Raw genomic sequence first — 12,811 nt, 5'->3', positions numbered from 1 at the left:
CTGACTGCTTCCCTTTTTTTTTTTTTTTTTTTGAGACGGAGTCTCGCTCTTTCACCCAGGCTGGAGTGCAGTGGCACGATCTTGGCTCACTGCAGGCTCCTCCCCCTGGGGTTCACACCATTCTCCTGCCTCAGCCTCCCGCATAGCTGGGACTACAGGCGCCCGCCACCTCGCCCGGCTAATTTTTTGTATTTTTAGTAGAGACGGGGTTTCACCGTGTTAGCCAGGATGGTCTCGATCTCCTGACATTGTGATCCGCCCACCTCGGCCTCCCAAAGTGCTGGGATTACAGGCATGAGCCACCGCGCCCGGCCGACTGCTTCCCTTCTAAGTGATCGAATTACCCAAGCCTCTCAACTCCATAGTTTTCCCTCTTCCACAGCCTGGAGCACGAGCACCACCATTTCCTCCCCATCTCTATTTCCACTCCCCATTTCCTTTCCCTCCAGAAATCTGCTCCCTATGCTTGCTCTACCCCAAGCACTCTTCTGCTGGGAGGACAGCGAGAAGTCTCATGCACCCTTGAAACAGGCCCTGCAGAAGGAGTCTGGTCCCGACTGAGCTGTGTGACCTCAGGCTGCATGCTCTACCTCTCTGGGCCTCAGTTTTCTCATCTGGACTGCATGAGCCCCAGGAACCTTCCCACTTTCCCAACCTTCTGGGATTCAATGATGCCATTACTTATTTATTCAAAAATCACGTCTGCCCCTAATATAGCTTAGAGTCTAGAGAATCAGAAAAAAAAGAATAGTCCAAGCACCCACAAGAGATGCCATAAATTTGACAGGCTAAATACAAATCATATACTTTACTCACAAGCAAGTCCGTCAGGACTCCGCTCAGAGTCTACGTTGCTCTTAATGTAACAGATGCAATTCTAACAAGGCTGCTTATCTAGCTTTCCGGCCCGGAGCCTTCAAAGAGCCACACGTGAGATGCTGCTGGAGGCAGATGTACTAACAACAATTAAAAGTGACAGCTGAGAGCCTCCCAACAAGGTGGAAGAGCGCAGCGTGAACGAGACACGAGGAGGGGACACAGCTCTGCACACCCCTGCCGTCCAGAAGGGCAGGCCCGTGCGCCCGGGAGGCAGAGAACTGACCCTGAGTTGTCAACAAAAGGTGAAATTGTTTTCAGTGAGCTGCGTTTAACAGGATAGGTCAGTGTGTGTACACATTTTAGAGCATCATTAAAAACAGCTGAAACCCGGGTGCGGTGGCTTGCACCTGTAATCCCAGCACTTTGGGAGGCCTATGTGGGTGGATCGCTCGAGCCCAGGAATTCAAGACCAGCCTGGGCAACCTGGTGAAACCCTTTCTCTACAAAAAATATAAAAATTAGCCGGGCATGGCAGCGGATGCCTGTAAAGCCAGCTACTCGGGAGGCTGAGGCAGGAGGATCACTTGAGCCCAGGAGGTTGAGGCTGCAATGAGCCGAGGAGATCACACCACTGCACTCCAACCTGGGCAATAGAGCGAGATCCTGTCTCAAAAAACAAACAAACAAATAGCTGAAGCCCAGCTCCACTCACGTTCCTTGCCTGGGGCACTGGGAGCCAAGCCCACTACTGCATTTCCAGAACCTTCCAGTTCTTCCTGCATCCCTCTTTACTGCATCTGCTCCCTCTGCCTGCCTGCTCCTTTCCACCCAGGGAAGTTCTCCAGCCTACGCTGGAAAGCCTCTCTTTCTGGAAGGCCGCAGAGTCCCCTGTGTTCTGGAACTGTGTGCCCAACCTCCCTCCTGGAGGGTGAAGGCTACCTCTGCTGGCGTCGGGGAGGTCACCCCGCCCTGGACACCCCCTCCATGCTTCCTGCTCCCCAGATGGCACCAGAGGCTTCCTTCCTGGTTCACACACTTACGGAGCAGGAGAAGGCGATGCTTGCTGGGTCCCACCAACCCCACTGGCTGGAGAAGGAAAGAGAGGGAGGAGCGAGACCCTGGCCGCCTCTCGTGTCACCTCTGAGAACCATGAGGAGGATCCCCTGACCCCACCCCCGCCCCATGGGGCACTCACGAAACATGGTCATGAACTGCTTGGGGTTGAGGTTCCAGTAGCCCCAGTTGGTCCGGTAGCCGTGCAGCGTGGCGTACTCCTCGTGGTTGTACGCAGGTTCCGTCCCGAAGGTGTCGATGACCCTGATTCGGCACCTGCCCCCCGACCAGGGACCGGGAACCAGGGTCAGCAACCTCCCTGCGTGTCCCTGGGCTGAAGTTGCCGCAGCCACAAGCACTGTCACCAGCCAGTGGTGGGATCAGAGTAGCACAGTGTGTGTGTTAGCACTTGTACTAGGATACCGCCCGGCTGTGTGACCACAGGCAAGTGCCTTCACCTCTCTGTGCTGCCTCATCTGTCAAGTGGGGAAAACAACAGCCCAATTGTCTCAGGGTTGTAGGGAAGCTCCTGGCCCGTGGTCCGTGGTTAGCACTCAGGAACTGTAGCCATTACTGCCACACAGAAGGGAGGCAGTGCTTGGAGAGGGGGTCCCTCTCTGGTGTCCCCCGGGTCCTCTATACAATTTGCACCTGCCTGGGTAGGAAGTCATAGCCCCTCTGCTCAGGAGACTGACACCCCTGGATGTGCCCGGTCTATAGGGCCAGGATGCAACAGGCAGGGTCCCAGGCACTGCCCTTGGGCTGTCTTTGGGAGGGCAGCGCTTCTGAGCCTCCTCTGCGAGGTTGGTCCCAGCAGGGGTGGACCCTGCAGCTGAGCAGAGGCTCTGCTCCACGGGGCCCTTCTCCCTCTGCTGCCTCCAGGAGCAGAGGCCCAAGTTCAAAACCCAGAGGGGCCTTATCCCTATAGATCAGCCAACCACAGGGCTGGACGACCTCCCAGGCCACTCTCAATGGGCCACAGCCCCAGAGCCACCCCCTCTGCCCACCCGACCCCCTGGAAGGTGCACTTGAAAAAAAGCACCAAGACTCAGAGGCCCTGCAAGGAGCTCCTCACCCCAGCGTCCTTCCTGGTGACCCAAAATTGTCTGCAGAGTGCTGAGGTTGGCACTTTTCCCCCAGGGAAGGGGCCCGGGGTGGGAGGAGAGAGCGCCGAGTGCATAGAGAACGCGCATTAATAATAAAAGCAATAACACTGCCTGTCACTTTTTTCCCTAATAAAATCATGTGGGATCGTCAATGGGACTGGAGCACACGTAATAAATAGCAGGGCTCTCTGTGCTAAATTAAGCCCCACATCCCGCTGGCTGCAGTGAGACAGGGAGCAATGGCCTTGGCCTTCCTCCAGACGGAGAGAGGGTGGGGTGGAGGAAGAGAGGGGAGTGCTGAACAACTCTCCCCACCCCAAGGTCCCCACAGCAGGGTCACAGCCCTGATTACTGTCCCGCTCCCTTATACCCCTCTCTCCAATTCCTCAGCCCCCCTCCATGTAGATGACCCCGGCCCCCTGCCCCCACTCAAAGCAGCAGAGGGGCGATGGAGCAACTCCCTGGGTGGTTTATTAATTATCACTGAGTTAGCCGGGAGGCAGATATGGAAGTGGCAGGGGAGGGGAGGGGAGGGGTGGGGAGGGGAAGGGGGAGGGGAGGGGAGGGGTGGGGTGGGGAGGGGTGGGGAGAGGAGGGGGAGGGTGGGGAGGAGTGGGGACAGGAGAAGGAAAGGAGGGGAGGGGGGAGGTGGGAAGGGAGGGGAGGGGTGGGAAGGGGAAGGTGAGGGGAGGGGTGAGGAGGGGAGGGGGAGGGGTGGGGAGGAGTGGGGACAGGAGAGGGAAAGGAGGGGAGGGGGAGGTGGGAAGGGAGGGGAGGGGAGGGGTGGGGAGGAGTGGGGACAGGAGAGGGAAAGGAGGGGAGGGGGAGGTGGGAAGGGAGGGGAGGGGTGGGGAGGGGAGAGGAGAGGGGAGGGGAGGGGTGGGGGAAGAGGGGAGGGGTGGGGGAAGAGGGGAGGGGTGGGGGAAGAGAGGAGGGCTGGGGGAAGGGGGAGGGGAGGGGGCAATGGGGAAGGGGGGATGGGGAAGGGGGAGGAGGAAGGGAATGGGGGAAGGGGAGGGGGCGGGAGGGGAAACAGGGAGGGGAGGGGAGGGGAGGGGAGGAGAGGGAGAGGGGAGGGGAAAGGGGAGGGGGAAGGGGGAGAGGGGAGGGCAGGGGAGGAGGGGGAAGGGGGAGGGGGGGAAGGGAGAGTGGAGGGCAGGATGCAGGACAGTATGTTTTCCCACCTGGGCCCAGCTGGCTGAGTGGGGACGTGGGGGCAGGGCATGAAGGAGGAGCTTTTTCCCCTGGCATGCGGGCCACGTGCCCACCCTCTGGCCGCCCTCTCACCGGTACTTCTTGAAGGAGAGTCCCATGTGCTGCTTCATCTGCTGCAGGCCGTGGTAGTCGGTATAGATGAGGTCGAAGGGCAGAGGCATGGTGAGCGGGCAGCTCCCCCGGCCTGGCGGCACCCCTAAGTTACTGAGAGAAGAGCCCTTCAGAGTCTGGGCCCCAAGAAACCCACCTGCCCAACCAGCCGCCCCAGTTCCTTAGAGCCCAGGATGAACTGTAAAAGTGCAGAGAGCTTAGCACACTCTCAGAAAGGAAGTGAGCAGGATGGCCCTGCACGGTAATGTAGGTTTTTCACTGCACAAGGCATCCAGCAAGGGGCAAGTGGGACTGAGGTCAGCGTGGGCTCCCGTGCACCCAGCCTGGGCTACCTGCCAGGAAGAAGGGGCACCTTTTGTCATTGCCACAAATGTGCTCCCGCAGGGCTGTGGCTACCTGGAGAGGGAGCCTTTCTCTAACTTTCACAAATCCCATGGATGCTGGCTGCAGTCCTCAGCGCAGCTACGTGTTTGTCTGGACGAGGGCCCAAACCTCCTGCCTCAGAAAAGTGCAGTCTCGCGGTGCTGAGTTAGCTCCTGGCGCCCCGGGCTGGCTGAGGCCGCGAGCTGCTGCAGGCCGCTGGTCACCTGTTTCCCACCCCGGGCACCGCACGGGACCTGCCTGCCTTCACCTGCCGGGTTATTTACACACAGGTTTTCATCTGGGACAAGGTTGCCTCTGGTGACCTGGAAGACGCAGCTTGGCCAGAGGAGGGGTGGTGCCCCTCTGCCATCTGGCATCCCATCCGGCTGGAGCTGCTGGGTCGTCTCCTCCTGCTGGACCCCCCAGGCCCCCAGCTCCAGGGGCATGGACAGGAGGACATGGAAGGACAGGACCACACGCCATGGCTTCCTCTAGAATCCCCACATCTGCCCAGTCCGCCTCCCTGGAGAAGGGTTCAAAGCCCCCTGTCCCAGCAGCCACAGCTGCCAATTTAAACGCCTCTGCCCGCAATCCCCCCTGCCAGCATCCGTACAAACCAGCTCCTCCCCCAGAAGCCCCTGCTTATTCCAACTCCACAGCCGTGGTTTCTCCCCTGCAGGGGATGATAAGGCATCCGGTCATTTGTTCATTCAGTTAAGTCTATGCTGAGCCCGAGTCAGGTGGGATGTACTGTCCTCCGCAGAGACGGCCCTTCCCCGTTCCCTTCCCCACTCCACCAGAGGAGGATGCCCGGGAGCTCAGAATGATGCAGAACCCGGTCAGGCACCTGCTTCCCCAAACACGCCCTCCCCACTGGGTCCTCAGGATAATTATCTTTAACAAATGTTTCTTGAGTGCACGTCGGGTGTCAGGTCCTGTGTCCACATCACGAACTCAGAGACCGTGGGATGTGGCCCCAGTCCCAGGAGCATGAGCTGTGTGAGGTGTGTATGCCTGGGGGTGCTGGAGTGGAGATCTGATCAGCGTGTGCTGAGGCACGGTGGGGGCATCCTGAGGAGGGGCCCTTTGGTGGAGGGACGGGCAGGGGGGATGCCCAAGCAGAGAAGGCCATGTGCCCTGTCTTCATCTTCCTCTCTCAACAGCTCTTGGTAGGAGCATCACCTCATGGGGCTGGATGTGACCGTCCTTTGCTCCCAACCCAGATTGGGAAGCAGCCAGGCCATCGGACCCCATCTCCCGGGGATGCCCACCTCCCCAGGATTCAGGGTTCAGGTGCCAGCTCTGCAAGAGGCCCAGAACACCTCCTACTAGGGAGGTCCTTCAGGGACCCACATCACAAGCAGAGTCAGGCTGGGGAGGTGATGAACTTTGACAAGGTCACCTCCTCATTAACGGCAAGGGACCAGGATTGATCAGTTTCCTGAGCTGTGTCTGGGCTCCTTGAAACCATCCCGTTAGCACACCATCCCGTGTGCACACCATCCCGTTAGCACACCATCCCGTGTGCACACCATCCCGTTAGCACACCATCCCGTGTGCACACCATCCCGTGTGCACACCATCCCGTTAGCACACCATCCCGTGTGCACACCATCCCGTGTGCACACCATCCCGTTAGCACACCATCCCGTGTGCACACCATCCCGTGTGCACACCATCCCGTGAGCACACCATCCCGTGTGCACACCATCCCGTTAGCACACCATCCTGTGAGCACACCATCCCGTGAGCACACCATCCCGTTAGCACACCGTCCCGTTAGCACACCATCCCGTGTGCACACCGTCCCGTTAGCACACCATCCCGTGTGCACACCATCCCGTTAGCACACCATCCCGTGTGCACAGCATCCCGTGTGCACACCATCCCGTGTGCACAGCATCCAAAGTGGCGCTGTGTCAGTGATGTTTCTGGTCACCCGCCGACAGCGCTGCGATGGAAAGAGGTGGGGAGAAGCTGCCAGCACAGGGACTAAGCCATCAGAGGTCAGCCTTGCCCTGCAGAGAAGGGCAGCAAGAGGGGAGGCGCTTTCTCTGGGTCTTGCCCCCCACCTCCAGCTGGTACCCCCACCAGCCTCCTGGGCTGTCCTCACACTGGCTTCTCCGCCACGTCAGAACCTTTGCTGCTAAGTGTGAGAGGGGAATGTGAAAACTTAATAACCATTTCCTCCTCATTTCTTGTCTATAAACTTAAAAATGGCCAAGGGCTCCTCCATGCCTCCAACCTTCCTGTCTTCCCCTCTTTCCAACACAGACCACCCGCCACACAAGATTCTCTGATCCAGGGCTTCTAAGGCAGTGCCCACCTCTTCAGCTTTTTGGTTGAAATACCCAGAAAGCAAAGGAGAAGGAGCGCAGACCCCGGGGGTCTGGAGCCATCACAGGGAACAGCTCCCACAACCTGCAGACTTGATGAAATATTTGGTGGTAGGTTTAAGTGTTGAACAAATTCTGCATTCACTCTGCAAGACATCCCTGTTGTTTCCTGTGAAGCATGGACTTTCTCACTCCCAAAACTCCACCAGTAAAACTGATGCCCCAGAAAGAAGCTTCATTTTTTTTGCCCTGGGGCTCCAGAAGTCCCCTCTTCCTCACCTCCCCAACCCAATTGAGAACCACACACAAAAGGACACAAAGACGCTCCCTCTATTCCTTTCCTTGCAGAAACCACGAAGGGGGTGGCTGCTCCTCCCACATGGAATCTGGGTCTAGTAAAATTAAGACAATCCTGAAAATACAAACTGTAGGTGGGTCTAGGAGCTGCTACCTGCAGCAGGAACATGACTGGCTTCCCTACAGATCTCTGGTTGGTTTCCAGGCAACATGTTATCTCTCTGTCCTGGGAGCTTCCTTTTGCTGCCCCATCACTGAGCACACCCCTGACCCTAGTCCCAGACACCAGGACCACTGAGAGGACAGATGGGTTGCAGTACGTCGCAGCCCTCTCCTGGGAGACCGTCACGCTGCGGTTCTAAGGTGAGTCCATCATGCTCACCATCTTCAAGGCTAACATTTTGGACACAGGCATCATTCTATGTGCTTTCAACTTACTGATTCATCAACTCCTTTCATCTTAGCAACTACCCTACCAGATCAGACCTATTCTCATCCTGTTCCCATCTATACAGATTAGGAAACAGAGAGGCTAAGTAACTTACCCAAGGTTATGCAGCCAGGAAGGAGCAGAGCTGAGATCAGCGTCTTTCTACAATGGAAACTTGGTCATATCTCCCCAGGGTCCTGACCCTTTCCAAGGCTTCCCACTGCCTCTGAGCCAGGACTTCGAGGATGCTTCCCTACCTAACCCCTGTGGAAGCAACACGCTGTGCCCCCCAGGGTCTGCAGCAGCCTCTCCAGCACAGGCCCATTGGGTGTGCATGGAGGGAGCAGGGAAGTGGGTGGAAGGTGGACCCCCGCTGAGCCCCACCTTACGCAGGACCCACTTAGGCAGTCAGGCCTCACCCCGAGAAGCATCAGCCCTAAACCTTGGCACCCAGATCCAGAGCCGGGCAGGAGCAGGGGCACCCTGCTGAGCAATCGCTTCCCCCATGCACAACCCGCTCAGTGTGAAGTCAAAGTCTTGACTAAACCAGAAAAAAAGGAGGAATATTAATGGATGGGGGAGAAAGAATCTACAATAAGACAGCAGCTGTCACCAGCGTGCAACTAAGATAAGTGAGACCGGACACTTCCTGTACCTGTCACACGTGAGGCCAGGTGCCACAGAAATTTCAAGGTGGTCCCGGCCAAACCCTCCCCTCTGATCCTACCAAGGGTCTCCTGCGACAGTGCCCTGTTTTCACAGAAACTGTTCCCTGGGTCTAGAAGACTCTTCTCACCTCCACGTGCTTAACTCAAATATCGCCTCCTCCTCCAGGAAGCCTTACCTGAGACACCCCTCCCACTATGCTCCCTCCATACCTGGGACACACCTGGTCAATGTCCCAAGTCACCTCTTCCCACCTGGAGGCCCCTTTGAGGGCAGGGTCAGGTCATCTTTAAAATTCAAGACCAGGGACAGGACCTGACCCACTAAGTATCTGCTGTATTTATGAAGCAATACACAAAGTGGTAGATGAGATGAACTGGTTTCAACGTTTAACAGTTGGCCAAGAAAAGCCTCTCTGGAGAGAGAGTGTGGGTGAGTGGGGTGCCCAGGGGTGAAGGTGCCTTGGTCACTCACTGGCCTTTGGGTCTGGACCTGAGCCCAGTGGCCCTCCACGTGCTCAAAGGACATCACAGGAGAGGAGGGAGACAAATCGGCCCGGAGACAGCAGCATCCCCTTCCCAGGAGGAGTTAAGGAGAAGCCCACATGTCCCCAGCCCTGGAAAACAAGGATTTTCAATGGAAGGGCAGGACGTCCCTGCTGGAGGTGTCTGCAGTGGCCTCATTGCTCTTGTCAGAAGAAATCTGAGCCTCACCCCCTGGAGAGCAGAGAGGTCAGCTGCCAGGAGAGGAGGCTGTAGTTTTATCACTTGTAATTTAAGTTTACTTTTATGGGCAATTTTACGCTAAGTGATTGGCTGGAGCAGTGACATGAATTGAAAATGCCGTCCCCCGACAACCTTCAGCCAAAGGTGCCCAGGAGGCTCGGCTGTGCATTTCCACCAATCCTGCTGAATCCGCAAAACACTCCTGTCCAGACCTTTCCGCACCTCCAAGGCCAAGTCCTCATTTCTCTTGGACTCTCAGTCCAGGGCTGGGTCAAGAGGACGGTTCAGCAGCCCCCACAGACAGGAGGGTGGTGGGAGGAAGACCTCAGGGACAGAAGGAACTTGAAATGCACCTGCTGCATACCCCTCCGTCTGCCCACTGCCAATGGCCAGTGCTTGGGAAGGACGGGGAAGTTTGCGTGGAATTGTCAAACTAGCTGGTTAGAATATATTTCTGAGTGTCCCCAGGCCAGATGAATAGGAGTCTAAATCCCAAGATGAAAGGGGTAGGGGTAGGGTGGTCCAGGGGAACGGAGCATTTCTGCAGGTCACCTGGTTAGAGTTGGCCCCTGCACTGTGCCCAAATTAATCCATCCACCAGGAAAAGCCACCCTCTCGGGGGAGGAAGGAACAGGAAATTATTGTTTAATGGGCATGGAGTTTCAGTTTTGCAAGAAGAAATCTGGAGATGGATGGTGGCGATGGTTGCACCACAATGTGAGTGTGCTTTGCCACTGAATTGTGCACCTCAAAGTGGTTACAGCAGCACATTTTATGTTATGTGCATCTTACTACAATTTTTTACAAAGCCAGCCTGGCACAGTGGCTCATGCCTATAATCCCAGCACTTCTGGTGGCCTAGGTGGGAGGATCGCTTGAGTCCAGCGGTTTGAGACCAGCCTGGATGACATGGTGAAACTCCATCTCTACCAAAAATACAAAAAATTAGCCAGGCATGGTGGCATGCACCTGTCATTCCAGCTACTCAGGAGGCTGAGGTGGGAGAATCGTTTGAACCCAGGATGTTAAGGCTGCAATGAGCTGTGACCACACCATTGCACTCTAGCCTGGGCAACAGAGTGAGACCCAGTCTTAAAAATATGAATAATTTAAAAATAATTTTTAAGTCAACCCATTCACATTCCTGGCTCCCATGCCAAGCACTCTGACTCCCAGAGGGGCTGAGGCCCCATCTTCTCCAGCTGTCATGTTCCCCACCTGCCTGGGACTCCCAGCTGGCCACAAACAATATAGGGGCTTAGTAAATATCCAGGGAAGGACTGGCTCAGGCACTCTTTGCTAAAATATCAAAGAGGAGGATGGGGAGATGGGATGAGGGAGGAGAAAAATAAACCTCCACTTAATAGAAGAAACCCTCGGCTAGGAATTCAAATGCTGAATTCTGGCAATGAAAAATATCCCTGGGCAGGAGCTCCAGCAGGCATTTGCTGGGTAGCCTTCCACAAGCCACCACATCGCTCTGGTGTCCGCCTCCACATGTGGGACACGTGCTCAGGCAAATCTCCACAGTCTCTTCTAAGCTAAAAATTCCCTGGTTTTATTTCTCTCTGTGCCTTTGGTCTGTGGCTAGAAATAATCTCTCCAGGTAGTGCTCAAATTGTGGAACACACTATTCTCTCTTTCTCTTGTGTGGAAGGGACCTAATTAAAAAGAATCCCTGCAAAGTGCACAGAGATCTTTAGCTCCAGGGGCTGAAGTGCAGGCAGGATCCACAACTTCACTGGGTGCCTCTCAAGGGGAACACACAGCTGGGGCAGCCTGGGATGTTCTGTCTCCCCAGGGCCCTGAAATCCTCCAAACCTGACTAGTGCCCATTTCCCAAGCATCATGGGCAGCCCCCGACCCCACCATGGCCCATTACCAGAACAGGCCACTGTCTGGTCCCTGACAGACCAGATAGGGGCAGAAAGAAGAAGCTCAGAGGTTGAACTGGGCATCTAATGAGCTGCTTTAGGAAGCAGGGATTAGGATCACTAATGAGGAAAGAATTACACCGTCCTGCAGCATTTTCTTCCTGCCCAGGATGGACTGACCTCCCTGTATCCAACAGAAGCAGCCCAGAGTTGCTTTATGGAGCCACTGGGAGGGCCCTGCCGTCAGCTCCCATCTCCCGAAAAGGCAGATGCCCTTGAGCATCCCCAGCACGTACCCCGTGCCCTCGAGGGTTCAGGGCCACAGCTGAGAACTGCCAGGCCCCCTCAGGGTCCGTGGCTTAGAGGAAAAGGGAGTCCAAAGGCAGATGAGGGCACAGTCCGGGTACTCCTTAGCCGAAGCCACCACAAAGCATGGGTGTGGGGGTGGGGGGTGCGGTGCAAAGCGTGCAGTTGTTGGGGGGAGCCTCCGAAAGGGAAACTGAGGGAGCAGCGTATCCTAAACACTGCAGACCCAAAGTGGGGCTGGCATCCAGAGCTGGCGCTTTCTTCCCCAGCGTTCTTTCCTAGTAAGCAAACTCAGGGCTAAGAATAGGGCCGTGCTCCCAGGAGAGCTGGAGGAAACCGCACACTCACCCCTCTGGCTGCCAGCACGGCTGCAGGAAGGGGAATGGGAACTCGGCCCTCCGGCCGTTCCCTGTCCTCTTCCTTACAGACAAGCCTCGATTTCTAGAATAAATGCCCTTAAACGCTGAGCCCAAACCCAGGTTTTCTCACCCAGGCTTTAGCTCCTGGTGCTCAGGCCACCCCGAGGGTCCCTCTATTTGCTCCGGGCTAGGACCTGGGCGTCGGGGATTATTTTTAGTTCCTCGGGTGATTCCTGTGTACCAGGGGCTCTTGCTATTCTATCTGGTTCCACCAACCTTTGCTGAGAACCAACCTGTGCAGGGGCCTTGGGGTAAGACTCTGCTGTCAATCCCACCCAAGCAGTCTCGGTGGGAGATGAGGGGCCAAAAGCTAAGACGCAGCCCCTGCATCCTGGATTCGGATATTGAGGGCCCCTGGCTCCATGCTACAGATGCTGAGGAAAAAGCAGCCTGGCTCCCAGGAAAATGCATTCCTTTTACCAAAGCTCCTCTGACTTGAGGGGCAGGTGGTGATATAGGATAGTGTTTTGTGATCCTAAATAATTTCAAAATGGAGTCACTTATGACAAGTGACTCAGCCCACAGTGAAACTGCTGATCCTTCAAAGTGATAAATGTATGCTGGACTGGGGTGATGAGATGACACCTGCTGTGGGAAGGCACCCCCGAGACGCAACAAGAAAGTGAAGCCAGAGGCAGCTGAGAAATGACCATGGACGGCCCTGCGGAGGCCGGAGACACAGCAAAGAAACTGACTTCGAGGGACATTCGGACCCGCCTGGCTCATCGGTCAGCGCACTCGTATCCCGAGCCACTGGCCTGTGTGTGCTGAATACATTTGCGGTGATGGTTGGTGTGCAAAATCCTCACACTAAACCTGGACTTGAAAGCATTTAATTGGCCACTGAGTCATAGTGAAACCTCCCACCTGGCGTTGGACTTAGCACAACTAGGCTGACCCAAACCTGACAACGTAGTCGGGAGGAGTGCCAGGGGGTTATTCGTACCATCCTGTGCTTCTGCCAGCTTCACCCAGAATAAAAAGCCGCAGACCAGCCCTGGCCCCAGTTTCCAAGAGGCAGGAACCCCAGAGTTTGACCCTTCCCGTGGGTGGCTCCTTCCAGTCCCCGACAGATGGTTCTGGAAGCTCGT

The 12,811-nt window shown here is 56.2% G+C and overlaps 1 protein-coding gene across 5 annotated transcripts in view; it reads right to left on the bottom strand.

Moving 5' to 3' along the window:
* Positions 1 to 12,811, bottom strand: part of MGAT5B (alpha-1,6-mannosylglycoprotein 6-beta-N-acetylglucosaminyltransferase B) — an 83,977-nt gene that overhangs the window by 21,829 nt on the left and 49,337 nt on the right. For all 5 annotated transcript variants that reach the window (XM_030827479.1, XM_030827481.1, XM_030827483.1 and 2 more), the window contains 2 exons: positions 4,266 to 4,397; positions 2,015 to 2,148 (listed from right to left, as the gene is read on the bottom strand). In XM_030827479.1, coding sequence (XP_030683339.1) covers positions 2,015 to 2,148; positions 4,266 to 4,397 — 266 coding nt within the window. The remainder of the gene's footprint in view (positions 1 to 2,014; positions 2,149 to 4,265; positions 4,398 to 12,811) is intronic.

The sequence above is a fragment of the Nomascus leucogenys genome, chromosome 14, assembly GCF_006542625.1.
Source record: "Nomascus leucogenys isolate Asia chromosome 14, Asia_NLE_v1, whole genome shotgun sequence".
In the NCBI taxonomy this organism is placed as follows: Eukaryota; Metazoa; Chordata; class Mammalia; order Primates; family Hylobatidae; genus Nomascus; species Nomascus leucogenys.
Note: the sequence above shows the minus strand (reverse complement) of the source record. Positions and strands in the feature narration are given on the sequence as shown.